Below are 19,226 nucleotides of genomic sequence, written 5' to 3'. Positions count from 1 at the left end.
GTGCTGCCCCACCTCACATCCCAGCAATAGGCTGGTGGCTGGCAGAGCCTTTTCACACCTCATGGGGGGTCCAGGCATGGGATTATCACCAGATAAAGCAGGAAGCAGCTGCAGAGCAGGAGGACACACACCCTGTGAGTGTCCTGGTGCTCGAAGCAGGCAGCACTCACCATCAGTCCTGCAGTGGCTCAGTGCAAGGGCCTCTTGCTGTACAAGCCACTTTTGGAGCCACCTCCTCCAGAGCCACAGAGCAGAGCAGGCACTCCCCTTTGTTCCCAAAAGGCGACTGTTTGGATGAAGCATCAGCAATGTGGGGACTGGCTTTAGCTTTCCTGATGGCCTCACTCCAGCTCCCCAGAACAGCCTTCCAAATGAGCTCCCTGGCTCAGAGCTCATTGCCACTGCCCAGATCCACAGGAGAGCCAGGGGAGGGAGATCTGTGTGCAGCCAGGGAGAAGGATGAGCCCTAAATGATGACACTGCTCCTTGGGCTGGGAATGACCCAGCAGAGTGAAACTGCCCCCGGGATTTCCACAAGCCACCTGGCAAGTGCTGGCTCTCCTGTTGTTCACCACAGCCTCCCAGGAGGAAGGGTGAGAATGGTCAGCTTCCTCTGGGACAGGCAGGGAACACAGCCCTGCTTTTCCTGGGCACTCCCAGCCAGGAGCCATGCCAAGGTGAAGAGCACTTCAAGAGATTCAGGCATTTAACACAACTTTAAAAAAAATTACAAATATTTTAATAAAATTCATTATAAGTTACAGATTCCTGGAGAACAGGCTCCAGTGTATAAAATGGGAGACAGGCTGGGAAGAGCAGGGAAAGCACCAAGAGGAACCTCTTTCCCCAGAGGAAAGAAGAAAGAGGAACAGAAAGGTTCTGACAGACATTTATTGGGGGAAAAAACCAAAAACAAACCTCTAAGAATGGTCCAGTGGATGTAGAAAGACATAACTCAGTCCATGTCCCTCTGTTCCTCCACCCTTCCAAATCCTCACCCCCAAAGGCAAGCACATACGACGAGTCCTGTTTAAGTCACATGTTTTACCAGGTCCAGGTAGACCTCAGATCCAAGGACAGTCTGAAGATAGTGATCCTCTGCAGCCCTGCTGCCAGCAGGGATGGCTGAGAAGCCAAGAGAAAATCTCTCGGTTCAGGTCCTTGAGATGCACCAGCACAGTGGCACAGTGTCCTTGCCCATGTCAGATGAAGCCAAAGGGGCAGATCCCCATGGCAGTTGAAGTCCCTTCTGTATGGAAAGGGCATCACCCCACAGCAGGCGTTTGAGGGGTGGTGCCTGCAGTCCTCAGCAGCTGCACAGCGAGAGCAGGGCCCTGACCCACAGGGCCAGGCAACAAGAACCGACAGCACGAGCGGGAAGGAGGGGTGACAGCAGGCTCAGAGCCCTCCTGCAGGGACAGGCCAGCACACAGAGCAGCCCAGAGCTTGATGCTGAGATGAAGAGCTGAAATGAAGCAGCTGCCCTACAGGGCTCTGTGGGGCCCTCCACCCGCCAGGGCCCCTCCCACAGCACACACATCTCTCCACTGGGGTCCTCCATCCAGCCCCTAAGGCACCAGGGCTGGCTGGGCGACCAGCCAGGCAGATTGCACTTCCCTACCATGCTGGAGAGGGGCAGGGGGAAAGGACGGACACACGGAGAGATCTGAAATCCAGCCAGACCACGAGCAGGGGAAGCTTGGCCACCTGTATTTGTACATGAGGAGGTGGTGGCTGTTAGTCCAGGACAGCCATGAGGAGCAGCAGTTCCCGAAAGGCACTACCATGGCGGCCACTGAGCCCAGACTTGTTCTTGACAACGTTGCTGATGTTCTTCAGTTGCTTGTAGCACAGCTTGCATTTGTGAAGCCTGGAAAAAAAGGACAGCAGACACAGCATGAATCCCTAGTTGCCTGAGGTGTGGCAGTTCCTGCAGTGCCAGAGAGGCAACTCAAGCAGGAGAGAAAAGCCCTGAAAATGGCCTGGAAGAGGGTGAAATATGAGCACAGCTCTGCAAAAACACCAAGCAATTCAGCCCACGTCCTGACGAGACAGGAGAACAGCATCCACATAAGGGCTCTTTCAGCCCTCCTCCCCCTTTGGCAGTACAGTCCGGGGAAAAAGACAGTGCTATTTTCCAAAAGCCAATTCCCAGAGAGGAGCTATCCTGTGAATGAACTCAAAATCCAGGGCCTGGCTACCAAATCATGTTTCTTGTGAGGCAGAGGGGAAAAGCACAGGGTGGTTTAACTCCCGATACTTTGTTTATGTATGACTCAATGCACAGAGGCAAAGGGAAAGGCAGTCCTTTTCCTCTGAGCACGAGGGATTGGTGCTTGCAGACAAAGGGAAGGCATGTCCAGTCTGGTAGCAGAGCCCTGATGGCAAGGGCAAAGCTCACCCAAGAGAAAGGCTGGTCCCAGGAGGGAGCAAAAGAAGTGTGTGCCTCACCTTTCCTCTCTGCTGATGTCCACTCCAACAGATGGTGGTGCAGCGAGGATGTCTGTGATGAGTGGCAGGAATCTCTGGAGAATGAGTTTCAAGGATGTGCAGCCAGTCTGCACGTAACTGAAAACAGAGAATCGGGTCCCACTTGAATGCCATTCCTGTCCCCCCAGCACACAGCCCCCAAACAACTCCACTCCACCACCTGTAACCAGGGAAGGAGAGCAACAGCCAAGTACCAACAGCACATCTCAGTTCCAAAGCTTTCACAAAGCAAGTCTGTTCCAAAGGTCCTGGCACATACCCCACCCAAGTGGGACCTCTCTGCTCAAGGGCAGAGATGTCCTGCCAAGGGAACCTGGCAGGAACCTCTCTCCCAGAAGAAAGGAAGAGTAGAAACTCCATCCTAAGACAGGCTGCAATTTTTCCCCCTACAGATGAGTCCCCAGGGCTGTTGCAGGACTTCCTTCCTTGTCCCAAGCTGACAGCTTCACTCCCAGCAGTGGGCAAATCCCATTTGTTTTACATGACCCCTCCTGGCTGCCAGAGCTGTCTTAAACCAAAATCTAGGACAAATCCCACTATCCTGTTTTTCCTGCCCATGCATACTTTCTGTATCTTTTCCCACACACACCTGGCAACTCTATCATTCTTTTTCAGGCATCATATCAGCATGAGACTGTATCTGCAGTGATTTCTCAGGATTTTCCTTCAGGTACAAAATACCCAGCACAGCTCCCCTATCACTACCTACACCCTGTCCCTCAAGCACACTATGTTCTTGAGGCCTCACCTTTCATATTTACTTTGGAGTAGTTTTTCTATCTGTGGCAGGACTATAGTACACAAATCCAGCTTCCAGAGAGACCTGAAAAGAAAAGGACATATCCTGAGACTGGAGACAGGCTTTACAAAGCCAAAGTGACACAATAAGAATTCCTGGCAAATGCCCAGACAGACACACTCAGGTTCAGAGAGCAAGTTCACTGACTCCCCCTCGTGAGAGAAAGTGGAAGGTTCGGACATATTTCTTTGTCAGCAGAATCACTTTATGAAGCTCCAAGACTGACTTTGCTTTTCCTTGGCCCCAAATAATTCCAGCGGTTATTGCCACTGCAGGCCTGAAGATGTGACTACAAGCACATGAATTTCATGCTGCCACAGCCCACTGGACATGGGGCAGGTACAAGGCAGAGCTCCCAACTCCCAACCAGGCAGCTCTGGCACATCCCAGGGGCTGACCCCATCCAGGACTCACGCTTTTTGGTTGACAATATTCAAGAGATCCACGACAACAGACAGATCATTGATAGCCACTGCAGAGTCCAGAGAGTTCTGAGAGAGAAGGGGAAGGAAAAAGTCATCTATTGCAGAGGTCAAACTGGTTAGGCTAATGCATATTAGTATCTAGTGCTGCTTTTCCAAAACAAGGTAGAGGAAACATGAAGTTGGCCAGGGAAGAGAACTCTCTCATGGGAAAGTCTTCTCCATGTGAGTTTCTTTGTGACCATTCAGCTGCAGCACTCTGTGGTGCATGCCTGGGGACAAAAGCTGCGAGACCCCTGTTTTGTATGAGGCAGAACCAGCCCCAGAGAAGCAGAGAGAGCTGCTCAGCTGCTCCCTTTATGAGCCTCAGGCACGTCCCCATGCTTGCCTTGATGTCACTGGTGCTCCACACGGCGCGCACGGCGTCCAGGTTCTTGTGGCGGCTGGTGAGCACCACACACATGGTCTCGTGGCCTTTCCTGATCTGGGACATGGCCTCCTCATCCACCAGCTCTGTCTGGCTTTGGTTCTTCACAGCCTGCAAGTACAGACACCACGAACAGAGCAGGATGGCACAGAAGGTGGGAGCATTCTCTGGCCTAGGTGAGAGCCAATTTTGGTGCAGAGATTGTCAGTGAAGACTGACTTCCTTGCAGATGGCTGTAAAAACCTTTTGAAATGGAAATGCTCAATTTGTTCTGATTTCAGTTACTTATTTCCTGCTTTTTTCTACTACATCAATCACAAACGTGTTTAAAGCTTTGGGAAAACTCTCAAAAAAGGTGAATTTAAAGTAAGTTTTCAAAACCAGTATGTGTTAATGAAGAAATGTTTTCACACAAACCCAATTTTTTTATGTGAAACACTTGTCTGGTCACTGCAAGTTTTATTTCAAAGCCAAAATCTTACATAATTCATTAGACTCTCAACTTGCTTCCTGCCCAAGCCATGATAGAATCACTAATTCCTTTACTCACATTTAGTTTGACATCATCAAGATGCTCTGGTCTTTCCCCCTTTTTAGGACAAGGGAAGACCCTCCCCAAGAGAGACCAAGAAGCCTCCAAGATGCAAGAGGCAGAGATTCCTGTGAAATTATTATGTAATGGCAAACACCAATTTTTTAAATGAACCACTGTCTGGTACATAGAATAGTTCAGTGACTGTCTCACCTCTTGCTCTCTGCTTTGCTAAGAGCAGGGCTCAACTCTGCTGTATTCATACCTATCACAATGGGGCACCCCATTTCTGATGCCACCCAACACAGACATTGGCTGGAAAACATTGTCCAGAGACACTTACTGGGAGAAAGTCAGAGGCCTTCAGGCCAATGGGCTCATTCCTGGCTGCAGGAATCACTGATGGCTCTGTTCTGCTCAAAGAAGTTGAGGAGGCATTCATTGGCCTCTGGACTGGATCAGGCTGCAGGAGAAATTGGGATAAAAGCTCTAGCAGAACAGTTTGGCCCTAGTCTGATGACCTTTATTTCTGACCCGCTTTCTTCTCACAGCAGGGCCCTAACACAGAAGCAGTCTGCAGTTTGCTAGCATAATTTAAGAGGCAATAAAGTGACTCTCAGGTACACACCACGATGTAATTAAGGTTTGTAAAGAACATAGAGATGCCCCAGCAGAAGTGCCAAGTGCTGTTATTGTTATCTGAAATTAGGGCAATGGGCTGTGGCCAGCCTGAAGGCTAAGGGAGAATTCTAAAGAAGGCAGTAAAATGAATACTGGCCCATCAGCTGCTTGCACTTTTGGCAACAAAACAGCCTCTGTTCAAGCACTGGTAGAAACCTGGCACTTGATTCTCTGAGTGCCCCAATTATGAGATGCAAGGAGAAGCACCACTGCAAGCACAAGCAGCAAACAAAAACAACAGGCCTTAGTTTCACTGCTAAGGCAAGACACTTGGCAGCACAAAGCCTGAAGCTGCACTTTTACTGTCCTGCAGTGAAGGAATCAGCCTGAGCAGAAATCACAAATTCTCCAGCTCTGCACATCCCTCACAGAGCACACAGAACGTACGAGCTCCTGCTTTGCCAGCGAGGTCTGGACATCCACAGCTTGGCTGGGCTTCACTGCTTCCTTTGCAGTTCCAGGCTCTACCAAGAGGGAGAGAAGTGGGAAAGCAGAAACTGATTGTTACTTTCAAGAGTTGAGAGCAAAGGTTCTGTTTAGCAAGGGGTAATTTCTGCCTTCAGGCAGCTCTCCCTCTTTTGAGGGCCATTATCCCAATCCCCGCCAAGGGGTCATTTCCACACTCACCATCCTCAGGAGGGGCAGGAAAGGGCTCATTTCGAGGAGGAGTTCGACCTACAGAAAAAGATTTAAATAATAAACAAATGAAGGAGCATCCAAGGCTACAGATAAGTGGTAAGTCAACCTTGGAGCAGTGAAATCTTCAACAACTCCACACATGAGGGTAATCAGTGATACGACAAGCAGAGTTATCTCTTTTGGACCTTGACACTATTGTTGAGCTTAACTAAAAGCTTTCAGCCTTCATGGATAGAAGGGACAAAACTGACCCCTGTGGTTCACTGCTGCTGTAGAGGTGTGAAGCATGAGACAAGGCACTGTCACAACAAATGATATTAGGCAAAATCCACCTCCTGTTATTGATTTTTATAAGTAAATAAAAATAATGCAATTAATTCCTCAGAAAGAGTATCTCATTTTTATCATTTGCATAAAAATGAGATACAGACACTGCACAATGCCTCCTAAACAACAGTCTTTGCTTTAACAAAACTTTTGCCTTTCCTTCTTTAAAGAAGACTGCTGATCTTATACGTATCAAAATTCTAAGCTAATAAAATTCACTTAACACTCTAATCAGAACAGGCAGGCAGCACATTTACAATGAAGCTCTGGATTCTGAGCCAGGCTTCAAATAGACATCACTGTACCCCAGTAAATGTGCCTCCTATAAGTCATTTACCAACACGATCTGTGCATCAGTGTCCCAGCACAGAATATTAAAGAAAAGCTTTCTAAACTCTCCAGTCACAGGTGAAGCCTCTGTTATAGTAAGCCAAAGGTCAGTTCTATCGAATCACTTTAGCTCCCTGATCTCAAACCCAAATACTACTCAAAAGCACTATAAACCCTGGTACTGACAGATTGCATTCTTGGGCTGGAAGATCTCTTTGTAATCCTCCTGGTTCTGGATCTCAGCCTTTGATTCCTTCTCATCCCGGTCATCTTCACTGCTAGGACTGTGCCTCTCACTCTCAGAGTTGTGCTTCACTCTGCTGTGGAAAAAGAGTTGTTGTCAGGGGAAGCCATATTGTCAGAGAGAGAGAGAACACTGAGTGTGTGGGATATTTCCTTAAAATCTGGAAACTCAACAAGCCAGCAGACTGCCTCACCTCTGGGGCTTGCTGCAGCTCGTTGAGGGCCTGTCATAGATGCGGCGAAGGGAGGACCCTGTGGGGGTAGGTGGCACAAGAGGCTGGTCGTCCCTGATCAACCCTTGAGGAACAGAATCTGACTTTGGGACTCTGCTGAGATCCACAACGAAGGAAGAGACTGTGCTTTGTGCAAAGGAAACTCCTATCTGCAGAGGCAAAAGATCAAGATAATTCACCAAGGAGTGGGGTGCACACCAGCCCTTTTGAGAACAGGCACGATGGAGTGACCCTGAGCAACTGTGCTTGAGCAAATCTGTGCTCAGTTCAGTGCTGCAGATTTTCCAACCTGAAGTTGCCAGCAATTTTGAAAGGCTGGGATAAAATTTTTGCCAAGCATAGCTTCTAAATATTAGTCAAACTAAGCTCCAGCTCTTTCCTCCAGAAGCCAGAGACACAAAGTGGAGCACAAGGCATACAGCCTTTGGGTGTGCTGCAAGCCCTGACACAAGCTTACAGGTCTGAAGGCCTGCAAGGAGGCAACAGGATTTTATCTTGTGTTTCACAGCTGCCTAACCCTGCCTCAGGAGCAGTGGCTTACCAGCTGGTTGTTGCTGATAGACAAGTCAGCTACTTTTCCCCAGTTCACCAAGACCACATCAAAACAGCGCTCTGGCTCCCAGCCGTACACTCGCAGCGAATCCTGGAAGCCGCTGTACAAGCAGCAGCCATCAGGGTTGAAGAGCACACACCTGGGAGGAAGGCAGGAGGAGAATCAGGCACAGCATTCCCACCTTGCTCAGTCCCTGTGGATCTCTGACTACACTGGACATCTTCAGTTTTGTTTCTAACAGTGAACCTTGCAATGTGGTGTTCACCTGTGCAGTACCTCCAGCAGGCCAAACTTCTCCCCAGGAAAGTTTCTCTTTGAGGAAACCCCCCCTTCACCCCACCTTTAGTCTCTGCCTAGCACATTTCAGTAGGAATGTAATGTACCTAACAGGAGTGGCCTCCTCTTCAATACAGCTCACAACTTGAAACTTCTCCAAGTCCCAGAACCGAACAGTCCTGTACACACAACACAACAAAACTCATTGCTCATCATTCTAGAAAACACACTAGGATCCAGATTTTAAACAAAACACTAACAGTTAGAATGACTTTTGCTGTTGTGCACATACAGTGAGCCTACACAGAAGGCTGGTCTAGCTAAGATCCATGAATCCAGACAGAGATACTTAGAGGCTCTAGACACAGACAGGCATTTAGAGCCAGCCCAGAGCTAAGAGAACACCCTGCCAGCTGAGCAGGGCTGCCTGCTGTTCACACAGGATGTCAGCTGGATTTATGAGAGGCTTGGGGCTACACATTGGTTTCTAGTGTGGCAGAAGGTGCCATCAATTTTGGATGAGAAGGGAAGATCTCCATGTTCTGCCCATCACAGATGCCATGTCCTGCTGTCTAGATGTCTGGCTCTCGCAATGGCAGGATTGAATTGAGTGACATTCCTCTTGACATGCCCTTTTACAAGGAAAGACACCAGGAAATGGAACAGACATATACATTTCCCTTTTTTGTCCCTCCCATTATGTACCTGTCAGAGCTGCCAGAAGCCAAAAGGTACTCATTGGGATGGAATTCAACAACATTTACTGGGCCGGTGTGTCCTGTAAACTCAAACATCAACTTCCCAGCAGTCAGATCCCACAGCTGAAAGGAGGAAAGAACAGAGACTCTTGAAGAGATTAAATGTTACAGATTTCCAACACACCTGGGATTTCCTTGTACTGGCAACCTTCTAACACTTCTCCCCTCCAAGAACATACCCAAGTCTGTTAAAGAAGTCAATAATCAAGGAAAGAGTACCATCCAAATAATTTAAGGCTTTGTTTTGGTTTTGTTTTTTGTATTATCTTTTATTTTCCACATAACTTGTCCCCTAGAAGTTTCTGGTTTATATTTAGAGACTGAGACAAAATATAGCAGTTCCATCTGTCCCCACAGACTGTATCTCAAAAGTTAACAAAAATCCAAAGCTCTGAATCCCTTAGCAATTCCTTCTTCCTGTGCTCTAGTCTCCACTCGAAAATGCCATGAAATAACTGATCAGTTAATTTCATGTGAAACTGAAAATAAAATCAGTCCTCCATCTCCATTCCTCCATACTCCATGTGAAACAACTGAAGTCACTACTTCAGCCAACACCTTCCTGATCTCCTCCTCTTGGTCTGCTCAGTCCTGACAGCAATTTTCAGACTGATAATCACATGTAGTGTGTATAACACAAACAGAGCCAGAAATTAGTCTGGTGAAGCAACGTGCTGTGGACAACTTATTTGACAATGTTTACTGAGGCCAACATTCAGGTATCACAACTCTATTACCATCAAAACATTGATTTTTCTGTGCATAGTCTCTCCCAATGTGTCTGCTGGATAAGGGCATTTCAACCCATAAAGCTCTTCCATGGGTGTTGGGAGCCATCAGACAGGATCCCCATAGGAAAACCAATCTCTGCAACCCCATAGGCTCAGCCAGTTGCCAAATGAACTGAGGGTATTTATGAGTGAGTGCTGGTAATGCCTGGAAAAAAGCCAATCCCAGCATTCCCATGTGCCACAAGCACATAAGGAAGGTGTCACAATAAATTACCTTTACAGTGTGATCATCAGCAGCAGAGGCCACCCATTTCCCATCAGGGCTGAAGCGGAGACACCGAACTGCTTCTGTGTGACCCTGAGATGAGCAAAACCAAGAGTATTCTGGCTTTTGTCTTTCAATCCTATGCAATATAATAACCCAAAACCAATCAAGTGTTTTACAGAGCTCAAAGCCTGCAGAACACAACACTGCACTCAAGCCACATTAAATGTCTGTAATCTCTCTCACCTAGTCATTTATGCTATCAGTTTAAGTATGGTAAACACAGATCTGGCTTCACTAATAAGAATCAGTTCTAAATTACAGATGTATATATGGTCAGATAGAAGTGCTGTGACACTTAGTCTCTGGTTTCTACATGAAATTAATATACAGCAAGTTCTTCAGATAGAAAAAGGTCCCAAGAACAGAACCATCTCAGTGCAGTGGTAATACCATTAAGAATATAAAGAAACCCTCACGGATGCTCTCCATCCCCCACTGAAGCCATCCACACTATAGCACAGATACCCATTGATATCCTGTAATATACATTTCATATTCCCATACAGCTTGCAGAGGCCTGCTGAGGATTGCCAGGCCACTTCACAAATCATGCAGATCTTATTTTCAGGCTGGAAAACCAGGAAGTCCATTGTACATAATAACATTTAGGTTTGCTCACAAGTCCTCAAAATAAATATTTCTCCCCTCTTTGCCAAACCTAATGAAATATTTTACCTTGAATGTGAAGATACAGCCTTTTCTTCTTACATCCCAGAGCTACAAGGAAGAAAAGCAAATAAATTGTATGTTTAGAGCAGTATGTTGGGAGCTCAAGGGTCCTGCCAGAACAAGGGATCCTTGTGTCACCAAGCTAACAGATACTGCAGAATGAATGGGCTGCTGAACCCCTGCAGGTCTTAGGGGTATTTTCTGACTCCCCAAGTGAGAATCACTCCTGGAAGGTATCTCCTACTACAGCAACTCAGTTCTGACAGTCAAACACAGTCTGAGGAAGCAGATACAATCCACAGCAAGCAGGACATCTGTGCTTGCTGACACCAGGCACCTTACTCAGAGCCACATTCCACAGCAGAGGAGTCACATTCATGAGCTGGCTGTGAAAATACACACAAGGATTTCACAAGCACTCACAAACACACCTGCCCACACATAGAAATGATGATGGGCAGCATCCACCAACAGCTTGACACAAAACATGTTCTGGCACTCTTCAAAACAAAGACACTGCAAGTAAAGAGGGAAATCTCTGGTGGAAGCTGGGTTTTACCTTAATGTTGGTGTCCAAAGAGCCAGATGCCACAAAGCTTCCAAAAGGATGGAAATGAAGGCTGCAGATATTCGCTTTGTGACCTGGTAGGGTACGAAGAACTGGGAAAAGGAGAGGCAGAGCAGAGAGAAGGAATAGGGGGAAAATATGTAATAGTTCATTTCCACCAGACACCATGCAGATGTGTAGCCATACTATTCCCACCATTATTTTATGGAACTATACATTATTTTGTGGAAATGCCTCTGACTTTACCCTGGCAATGCAAAGAAACAGCAATAGAAAGCCCATGATCAATGAGCTTAATGACAGTCCTGTCCTTAGGTATGGAAACTACAGGCAGAACTCCAAATATCTCCATTCTGGAAATGAGGCAGCTGGCAGGCAGTGCATCTTTCCATTTGTTACATAGACAGCAAAATGGGCCAGAGGAGGAACAGTTTTGGCTGGGAAGTGAAGTGAAACAGCCTTGACTGCCTGCAGCATTCACCTTGCAGGTATTAGACAGACCCTTTCCCAGGACTCTGCACCCCATCCAAGCACCACCTCTTAGGTTCCAATATTCACCCTGGAGTCCTTCAACTGCCCCTTGCTAGAATCCCCACAAAGACAGGAAATGGATGCTTAGGGAGCAGGAGACAAAGAAAGGATCAGTGTTTCAGCAAGTCATCAAGTAACACCCCTGTAATTCTGGAAACCAGCAAGGACCAGTAGAACTGGTACATCGTATCTCAGCAAGCAGTGACAAATGCACAGCTCAACTCTAAGAAAAACTGCTCAGATAATAACAAGGGCAATCCCTCTCCCTCATCCCTCACCTGGAACAAGCTGATGATTCCCCTGGCAGGAATTAGCTCTTGAGCCAGAGCTGGGGTGGTCATTTGCACAGACACTGGCTCATAGGTCTAATAAATGCAGCCAGATCAGCTACTCCCCACGGGCAGAGCCAACCTATTCCATAACTGAGCTGATTCTAACTGTCAGAATGACATCAGTGCTTTCCATTATTGATGCTGCCTGTGGTTTGCCTCCTTAGCTCAGCCAGTGTAAGTCTATTTTCATTACACATTCCTTCTATGAACAAGTAGTAACCCATAAGAAATATTCAGTCATTTTCTGGTATTCCTCCTGGAATGCACTCAAGTGATTTATGATACTTTTGCAAACTCATTCTAGGATTTGAGGAAAATGCAATAAATAAAGCATGACTCAACAGTGGCCTTTAAAGGATCAGAGCTTGATGAGTTCATAGCTTTTGCAGTTTATTAAAAATTAGGTCTTTGTCTATTTATGTGGCCATGCAAGAGCAGGACAGCAGAAAAACTGTTAGAGGAAAAAAGAAAAGTTAGAACCTAAGAACAAGAAGACAACAAGCAGAGGATTCCTGCATTTGTGCAGAATCTAATAAACTTAAAACTTCCAATCTGGTTTGGGATCCTTTTATTAAGGTTGACAATTCTAAGTTGAGACTCTGAATACAAATTCTGTATGCCTAGTTATCCATACATGCACGGAAACTGATCTGGAATATAGATTTTGACACACTCAGGTCAAAACCATAGAAACAAGTTCCTCAGATCACTGTCCCCAAAACATGCCCAAATTGCTGCTCAAGCATGAATACACAGCGCTATAGCCTCAATAGAAGGGCAAAAAAGACATACAGATGAAGACAAAAGCAATGTCAGGCTCCTGTTCCCTCTTAAATCAGGAACCTTCTGGGTCAGTATAGGCATTAAACATAAGGATTCCCCAAAAAGTGTGCATGATCAGAAGCACAAACTCATGGGCACATACCTTTGGCAGCTTCCAGGTCCCAAACTCGAATGGACCCTGAGCGGGACCCTGCCACTATGAGCTTCTCATTTGGGTTCACTTGTAGGCTCTCAATGGGGGTTGTGTGGCCTGTCAAGCTCTGTAAAGAAAACCATCAGTGTCAGTGAGCAGCTGCTGGCACAGCCCTGCAGGAACCATAGGAACCATGGCATTGTTCATCATCAAGGGGTAACTCTTGAGCCATGAGCTAGGACCACCTGGCTGTGCCATAATCCTTTTTCCTCAGCAGCCACCAGGGTGGCAGAGCACTCTGAAGGCCATCACTGCACCCAGCACAGCACAGCTGTATTCCCACACTATCTTTGGAATCCCTTTCTGGGGCACACTGACTAAGTTTTAAAGGATGCATCAACAGAGACACAGGTAGTTAAACATTAGGTGCGGGTGCTCAGACAAGGCTGACACATTCTTACATCATACAAATTATGCTGTGGTAGCACAATGCCACCGTGTTTGCTCTAAATGGGTCATGTAAGTGTCATGAACCAGTTACAAAATCAAAGCAAGAGCAAAAGCAGGGCTACTTTGAAAACTTCACAGAAGCACCAAGCCATAGGTTGCTGCCAGCAATGGATGTCACAGTGATAGCATGCTGCTAACACTGAAGTACTGACTTGAGGCATAAGGCAGTAATTCACATGAAGTTCCTTTCATCCTTGAGCACCTGAAAGCTTACAAATTACATCAGCATTTTGAAAAGGCCTATATTTTAGTAAAACACAAGAATATTTAAAACTAGCTCTAGAAAACAAATCCCACCATTGCAGACTTTCTGCTTGCCAACCTGCTTTAGTCCATCCTCAAATGTCTTTTTAAATAGCTGCACTAGCTCTGTGCCTCCCACACACAGAGGCTGGGAATGCCAGTTGGAAGTTGCCTGTTCTGATGGAGCTTTCTTAGGAATCCATGTGCAATTGAAATCCCTTACAAAATCCACAGTAGCAACTGCCATTACTGAGAACTAGAGCTCACACTTAAACCACGTCCCAATGTTACTTGAGAAGTCCCTCTTCTTCCTCTTTCCCAACACAAACATCCATAATTATTATAATATAAACACTAAAAATGAACTTCGGAGGACAACCCCAAAAATCAAGATTTTTTTTTGATATACAAGAATGGCACAAGCAGCTTCAGTCAGTCCCTGCCTCTCAGAAACAGCAGCTCTGTGGCTGCCAGGGAGTGCAGGAGAGGTGCAGCTCTGCCACCACAGAAAGGTACAGAGTTAGTCCTTCAGCCTTCTCTAGTAAAGCAACAGTCCAGTTTTAAACTGGAGTCATGCCACCACCAAGGGCCTGAAAAGACACTGTTAAAGTACACTATGCAAAAAGCACAGCCTTGCTAAATCATCCACACACTTAATGAATAGAAAAATAAAGTGGACAAATTCTCCTTTTTGCCTTTTTGACCTGACTTTCCTTTTTTTCTCACAAGGCTCACACTGGCTAGAGCAACGCCTTTGATACCACAATATTATTGTGTTGTTAATTAAACAAATGACAAGAGATGTGCTAAAGCTGGTTTTACACAACACACAAAGTGATGCAGGATAGGTATCTGTTAAATATATATTTATGGTGCTCTTTAGTGATCACTGCTGGGGTAACCCTACCCTTGCTAACACACTGCAACCAGAGTTACTCCTCCCCAGCCTACAGCAAACTATTGTGGCAACCTTCATGGTGACAGTTAGGGAGGGTGGCACAGGTGGGAATGCATCCTGCTGGGGATATCTCCTGCTGTGACTGCAAACCCCAGGGTATATAACTGGCCCCTGTAGCCTGCACTATAAAACCAGCTGTTCTTGTACAAAACTCTTCCTTTCATTATTTGTAGCCTGGTAATGCACAGGCACAATATTTATTATCTGAGTAAGCACTGGTCCAGCTCAAGTATTCCCACAATGTCTCTAGAGAGAGCAGTGGTCTCACCAGGCACCCAGTTCTGTCCCTATCTTTAGCTAGAATCTGGTTACACAGCTTTGTGTTGGCAAACTCTATTCAAAAGTCCCACAGGCTCCACCCCAACAATCTTTCCCCTCATTCTCTACCCTCCAAACCTCAGAATTAATATTCCCACCCCCCCACAAGCTGCAAACAGGCCTGTCCTTACCATGATGCAGTTGGGCTTGCTAACTGACCATATGTTGACCCGACAGTCGTCTCCTCCAGTGGCCAGCATCCGGCCTGAACCTTTTCCCAGGACTACTGAGGACACATTGCTGCTGTGGGCCATGATCTCTTCTGCACAAAACAAACACTTATTACAGATCAGTTATAAAAATTTTCATCCTTCCAAAAGGTCTAAAAAAAAAATTCTTTCTCCAGAAACACTTTCCAGTTTCCACTGGACAAGCTGCAGCAGCCCACTGCTCAGATAAGAAGTCACACCATTATCTTGCTTTGAACAGTCCTTCTTGGCTCTTCCTGCTGCACTAAAACATTTGCTGACTGAAGTTTCACTACTCCAATGCTCACATGGCTTACAAAAAGCATCTTCTCTCACTTGCAGCAGCTCATGAGCTTTTAAAGATTTGCTCAAGTGCAGCAAAGCACTTTACCTGCAGCAATGCACAGCAGCCAGAGTCATCTAGTGAAAGGCGCTCTAATCCTGTTCAAGAGAGCAGCAGCAGACAGTCCAACCTGAGAGGAACTGGCAGAGGAGCAGCAGCACAGTTTGTTACCTTACCCAGGAAAAAGCCAGACTCAGCAGTGGGGAGAGGTGGAGCTCCCTTCCCTGAGCTTTGGCAGAGACTTTGCTACATCCCCACCAGGGAACACAGGCAAAACTGAGCACTGCAGGGCATGCAGCTGTGACAAAGGAGGGTGAATATCCATCCAAATGGGCAGAAAATAACAAATCTGATTGATGCTACATGACTGTTAAAAACCTGAGCTCTGACACTGCAACAAATGGAAACCTCATCATAAAGAAACCAGTTTGGGGCAAAAAAAGAAGCAAATTAGCATATTTGCTTACACATCTCACAGTGGAATTTTAAATTCATTCAGAATTTTGTCAGGGGCTTTTGGCAGATGCATTTACCAATATCTTCATCTAACTGTTCTCTTCTTTGAAACATCACAGGATTTTCATGCCTAATAGTTATGAAACTGTAAAAATGGTTCTGAGTCTGTAAAAAGGCTAGGGAGCATCAATTCAGCTTCCATTCAGTGTTTTCCTGGGAGGAGCAATGTGATCACTCTACATGCAACACTAATCCAAAAGGATTTTAGGTGGCTGCAATAATAATTACAGGTACTTTGATCTCAAACTCTCAAGAGTGTTTTTCTGAAAGCAAAACTGCGCAACTTTCACTTGGACTGGGGAAACACCTTTCAAATGACAAAGGTGACTGGACCATAAATTACATGTGAAGGCCAAATCTGAAAATCCACCTGCATTGTGTTGAAAGACCAAACTTCCACATAAAACTGCTAAAATAAAGCCTGTATGGATACACAGACTATAAGGTACACAAAAGTACAATTAGCATTACTAGACCAAGTCACTAGTTAAAATTGCAAGGACAGATGCTGAGCATTGCTGCTGAAATGAGTGTGTCAGCACCTCCACTTCTTCATGTCTTGATTTCCTTCTTAATAATATATTGTAAGTTTAAAAGTCATTGTGGAAGCACCCAACCCTCTGTTCCTAAAAGCCAGGTGATAAACTGATGTCTGCCTTGGGCAGAGAGGTTCATTTGCTCTCCCCCAAGTCCCTTAAACCCACAATTTTTTTATTTAATGAAATTCTTGTCACCAGCTATCACCTACCAGCCCAGTAACACTCAACTCCTAATTAGCATTGCTGAAACATCCCTAACACTCAGAATGCTTTTCCCTCCAAAGAGGATGCTAAGATGGGGCAGCAGCCAGCAAAAATGAAGATCAAGAACCTCTGCACATCTATGGAAAATGGAGATGGACAGACTTCCAGCTCTTCCTGCAACTGGAGTTTCAGGGATGGAAAGATAACAGCAAATTGGCTTTCTGCTCAGAAAGATAGAAAATTCCTAAGTCAGTAATCTCAGATGACTTCATGTGTTACCAGCCAAGGACACTATTTCTGACAGGCAGTTTCCAGAGCCCACTCACCAACTAAAGCAACTGATCACATCCTATTGCTTCTAAGAATTCCTCAATGAAATAACTCATCAGTGACCAGCTAGAAATTGATAGTCAGCAACTGTCTACTGCTCCTTCAGAGGAAGAATAATGGACATGAAGCCAGCAGATTCCTACTGTCTCTTGCAAAGCAATTTCAAGAGGGTGGGACACAGAGGCCCTGCAAAGATCACCTCACTTCTCCTGCAGCAGAGAGCTCATGAACCAAGAGAGCACCAATGAAGGACAACCCCACAGAGGCTAAGTTTGAGGCCTTCTCCCTGATACTGAGGGGATGCCCCATCAAAACTTGGCTCTCAAGAGCAGTTTCCATTGAATGACAGAATATTCTGAGTTAGAAGGGACCCATAAGGATCATCAAGTCCTACTCCTGCTTGTCCTACACAGGACAATCCCCCCTTTCCCTGCAAGCATTGGCCAAACACAGACTTGGTGCTATAAGTACCTCTCCAGGGAAGCTGTTCCTGCTCCTGTGAAGGTGAAGAACTTTTTCCTAATATTCAACCTAAACATCCCCTCCAGAGGCTCCCCTCCCTTCACTGGCCACAGACAGCAGAGATCAGAGCTGTCCCTCCAATGCACTCAAGAAGCTGCTGCAGCTCATGACAAGCTCTGCCCTCACTCTCCTCCAAGCTGAAGAAGCCAAGAGACCTCAATCACTCCTTTGCATGGCTTCCCCTCTAGACCCTTCACCATATTCACAGTTCTTCTTTGGATGCTCTCCAAAAGCTTTGTAATCCTTCTCAAACTGTGGTGCCCAAACCTGCCCCCAGGACTTGAGGTGAGGCTGCACCAGCACAGAGCAGAGGGGGACCATCACCTTCCTCGGTGCACCCCAGGGCACTGCCGGCCCTTTGGCTACCAGGGCACACTGGTGACTCATTTTCAACTTGACATCGACCAGGAATCCCACATCCCTTTTTGTGGGGCTGCTGTCCAGCCTCTCATTCCCCAGCCTCTCTGTACATCCAGGGTTATCCCCTGGCAGGTGCCCCATCCCTCACTGCCTCGGTTGTTCTTGTAGTACAGCAGAGTCATGTGGGGTCAGACAGGCACTCAGCTCAGCACTGCAGCAACTATCCAGAAAAAATAAAGACAGTGACCCTTTGAAAACAGCACTGACAAGGCCACGCTATTCACTGTGCCGCTATGTTTTCCAACAGGACTTCAAGGAGTTAAAAATTCCAGTCAGCAATGTAGAAAGAGGGCCGGGGCACCATATCCAGGGCAGGGATGAGGTGGCTCCCACCCCTCCCCGCTCCCAGCCGGGGCGGCTCCCCCGCCCGCCACTCACGCAGCTTCCATGCCGTCTTCGTGGTGACGGCCACGGCCATGGCTCCGCGCGGCGCCTCTGGGGCGGGCAGCGCCTTCCTCCTCCCGGCGGGGGCTCCGCTCCTCTAGCGCGTCCTACGGCCGGGCCGTGCACCGGGCCTGCCGCGGCCGTCCTGCGGGCACTCAAACACGGTCACGGCGAGACTCTCCTGAGAGGCGGCGCGGCAGAGGACGAGGCCTCACCGCTGACGAACATCACGGGACGAGAGCGCCGGTCGGGGTTCGGGCGATCGCCTGGACGCTGGCGGCGGCGGGGTCCGGCAGTAGCAGACCGGGACCCCCTGGCCGCCCCCGCCCCGCAACCGGCCCTTCACAACAACCCCGCGCCGCGCCGGGCGGTTGCCCGGGCTCCGCGCGCCGCTCGGCCAATAGGAAGCGAGGGCGGGGTGGTTGCCATGGCGACGGCAGCGCGGCCTCCACTCGTGGAGCGGCTTCTTGGTGGAGCCCCGCGGGCGCGGCCAATGAGGAGGCGGCGCTCTGGATGGGGGCCGCCATTTTGCGGGGCCGCCCTGAGGGGCGGGGGCCGGGCTGCTCCTGCTCTGCGGCCGCTCCGGAGCTTCCGTGAGGGCGGCCGGGGACTCTACCGGGCCTCGGAGCTCACGGCCCGCCGGTGGTTGAGGCCGTCGTGCCCTGTTAGGCGGCTCACGGGTGTCTCGCCACAGCCCCGGTGGGAGCGGGACTCCTGCGAGGCTTCTGTGCCTCCCCCGCCCGGCCGAGGGGCGGTCGCGCCGCTTGTGCGTCTTTCTCGGAGTCTTTGAAACCGATTGCTCCATCAACAGAGAAAAATCCCATTAATTTGACGCTACTCCTTGATAATGACCTAAGAATGAAGGCTGAATTTCAAGGATTATATCCTTCAAGCTCAAGAGCGATGCATACCGACAAGAGGGAAATCAGGCAAGAATGCCAGGAGGCCTTCGTGGATGGATAAGAA

At 47.6% G+C, this 19,226-nt stretch overlaps 1 protein-coding gene across 2 annotated transcripts; it reads right to left on the bottom strand.

The window, feature by feature from the left end:
• Positions 1-716: 716 nt before the first annotated feature.
• On the bottom strand, positions 717-18,672 carry KATNB1 (katanin regulatory subunit B1). Of its 2 annotated transcripts, none has more exons than XM_054640552.2 (19): positions 18,255-18,672; positions 14,946-15,076; positions 12,795-12,912; positions 10,998-11,098; positions 10,445-10,486; positions 9,716-9,799; positions 8,658-8,773; positions 8,060-8,131; positions 7,665-7,815; positions 7,085-7,272; positions 6,834-6,967; positions 5,979-6,026; positions 5,739-5,815; positions 5,014-5,133; positions 4,100-4,249; positions 3,704-3,780; positions 3,239-3,313; positions 2,452-2,568; positions 717-1,870 (listed from the first exon to the last, which is right to left on the bottom strand). In XM_054640552.2, exons 1-19 carry the CDS (start codon positions 18,292-18,294, stop codon positions 1,738-1,740), a joined length of 1,974 nt encoding a protein of 657 aa, XP_054496527.2. In that variant the 5' UTR covers positions 18,295-18,672; the 3' UTR covers positions 717-1,737. The 2 variants fall into 2 exon arrangements, with proteins under 2 accessions (XP_054496527.2, XP_054496528.2); XM_054640553.2 differs by having other exon boundaries at positions 6,834-6,964.
• Positions 18,673-19,226: the final 554 nt, after the last annotated feature.

This window comes from Agelaius phoeniceus, chromosome 12 (genome assembly GCF_051311805.1).
Source record: "Agelaius phoeniceus isolate bAgePho1 chromosome 12, bAgePho1.hap1, whole genome shotgun sequence".
Lineage (NCBI taxonomy): Eukaryota > Metazoa > Chordata > Aves > Passeriformes > Icteridae > Agelaius > Agelaius phoeniceus.
This window is presented reverse-complemented; position numbering and strand designations above follow the sequence as displayed.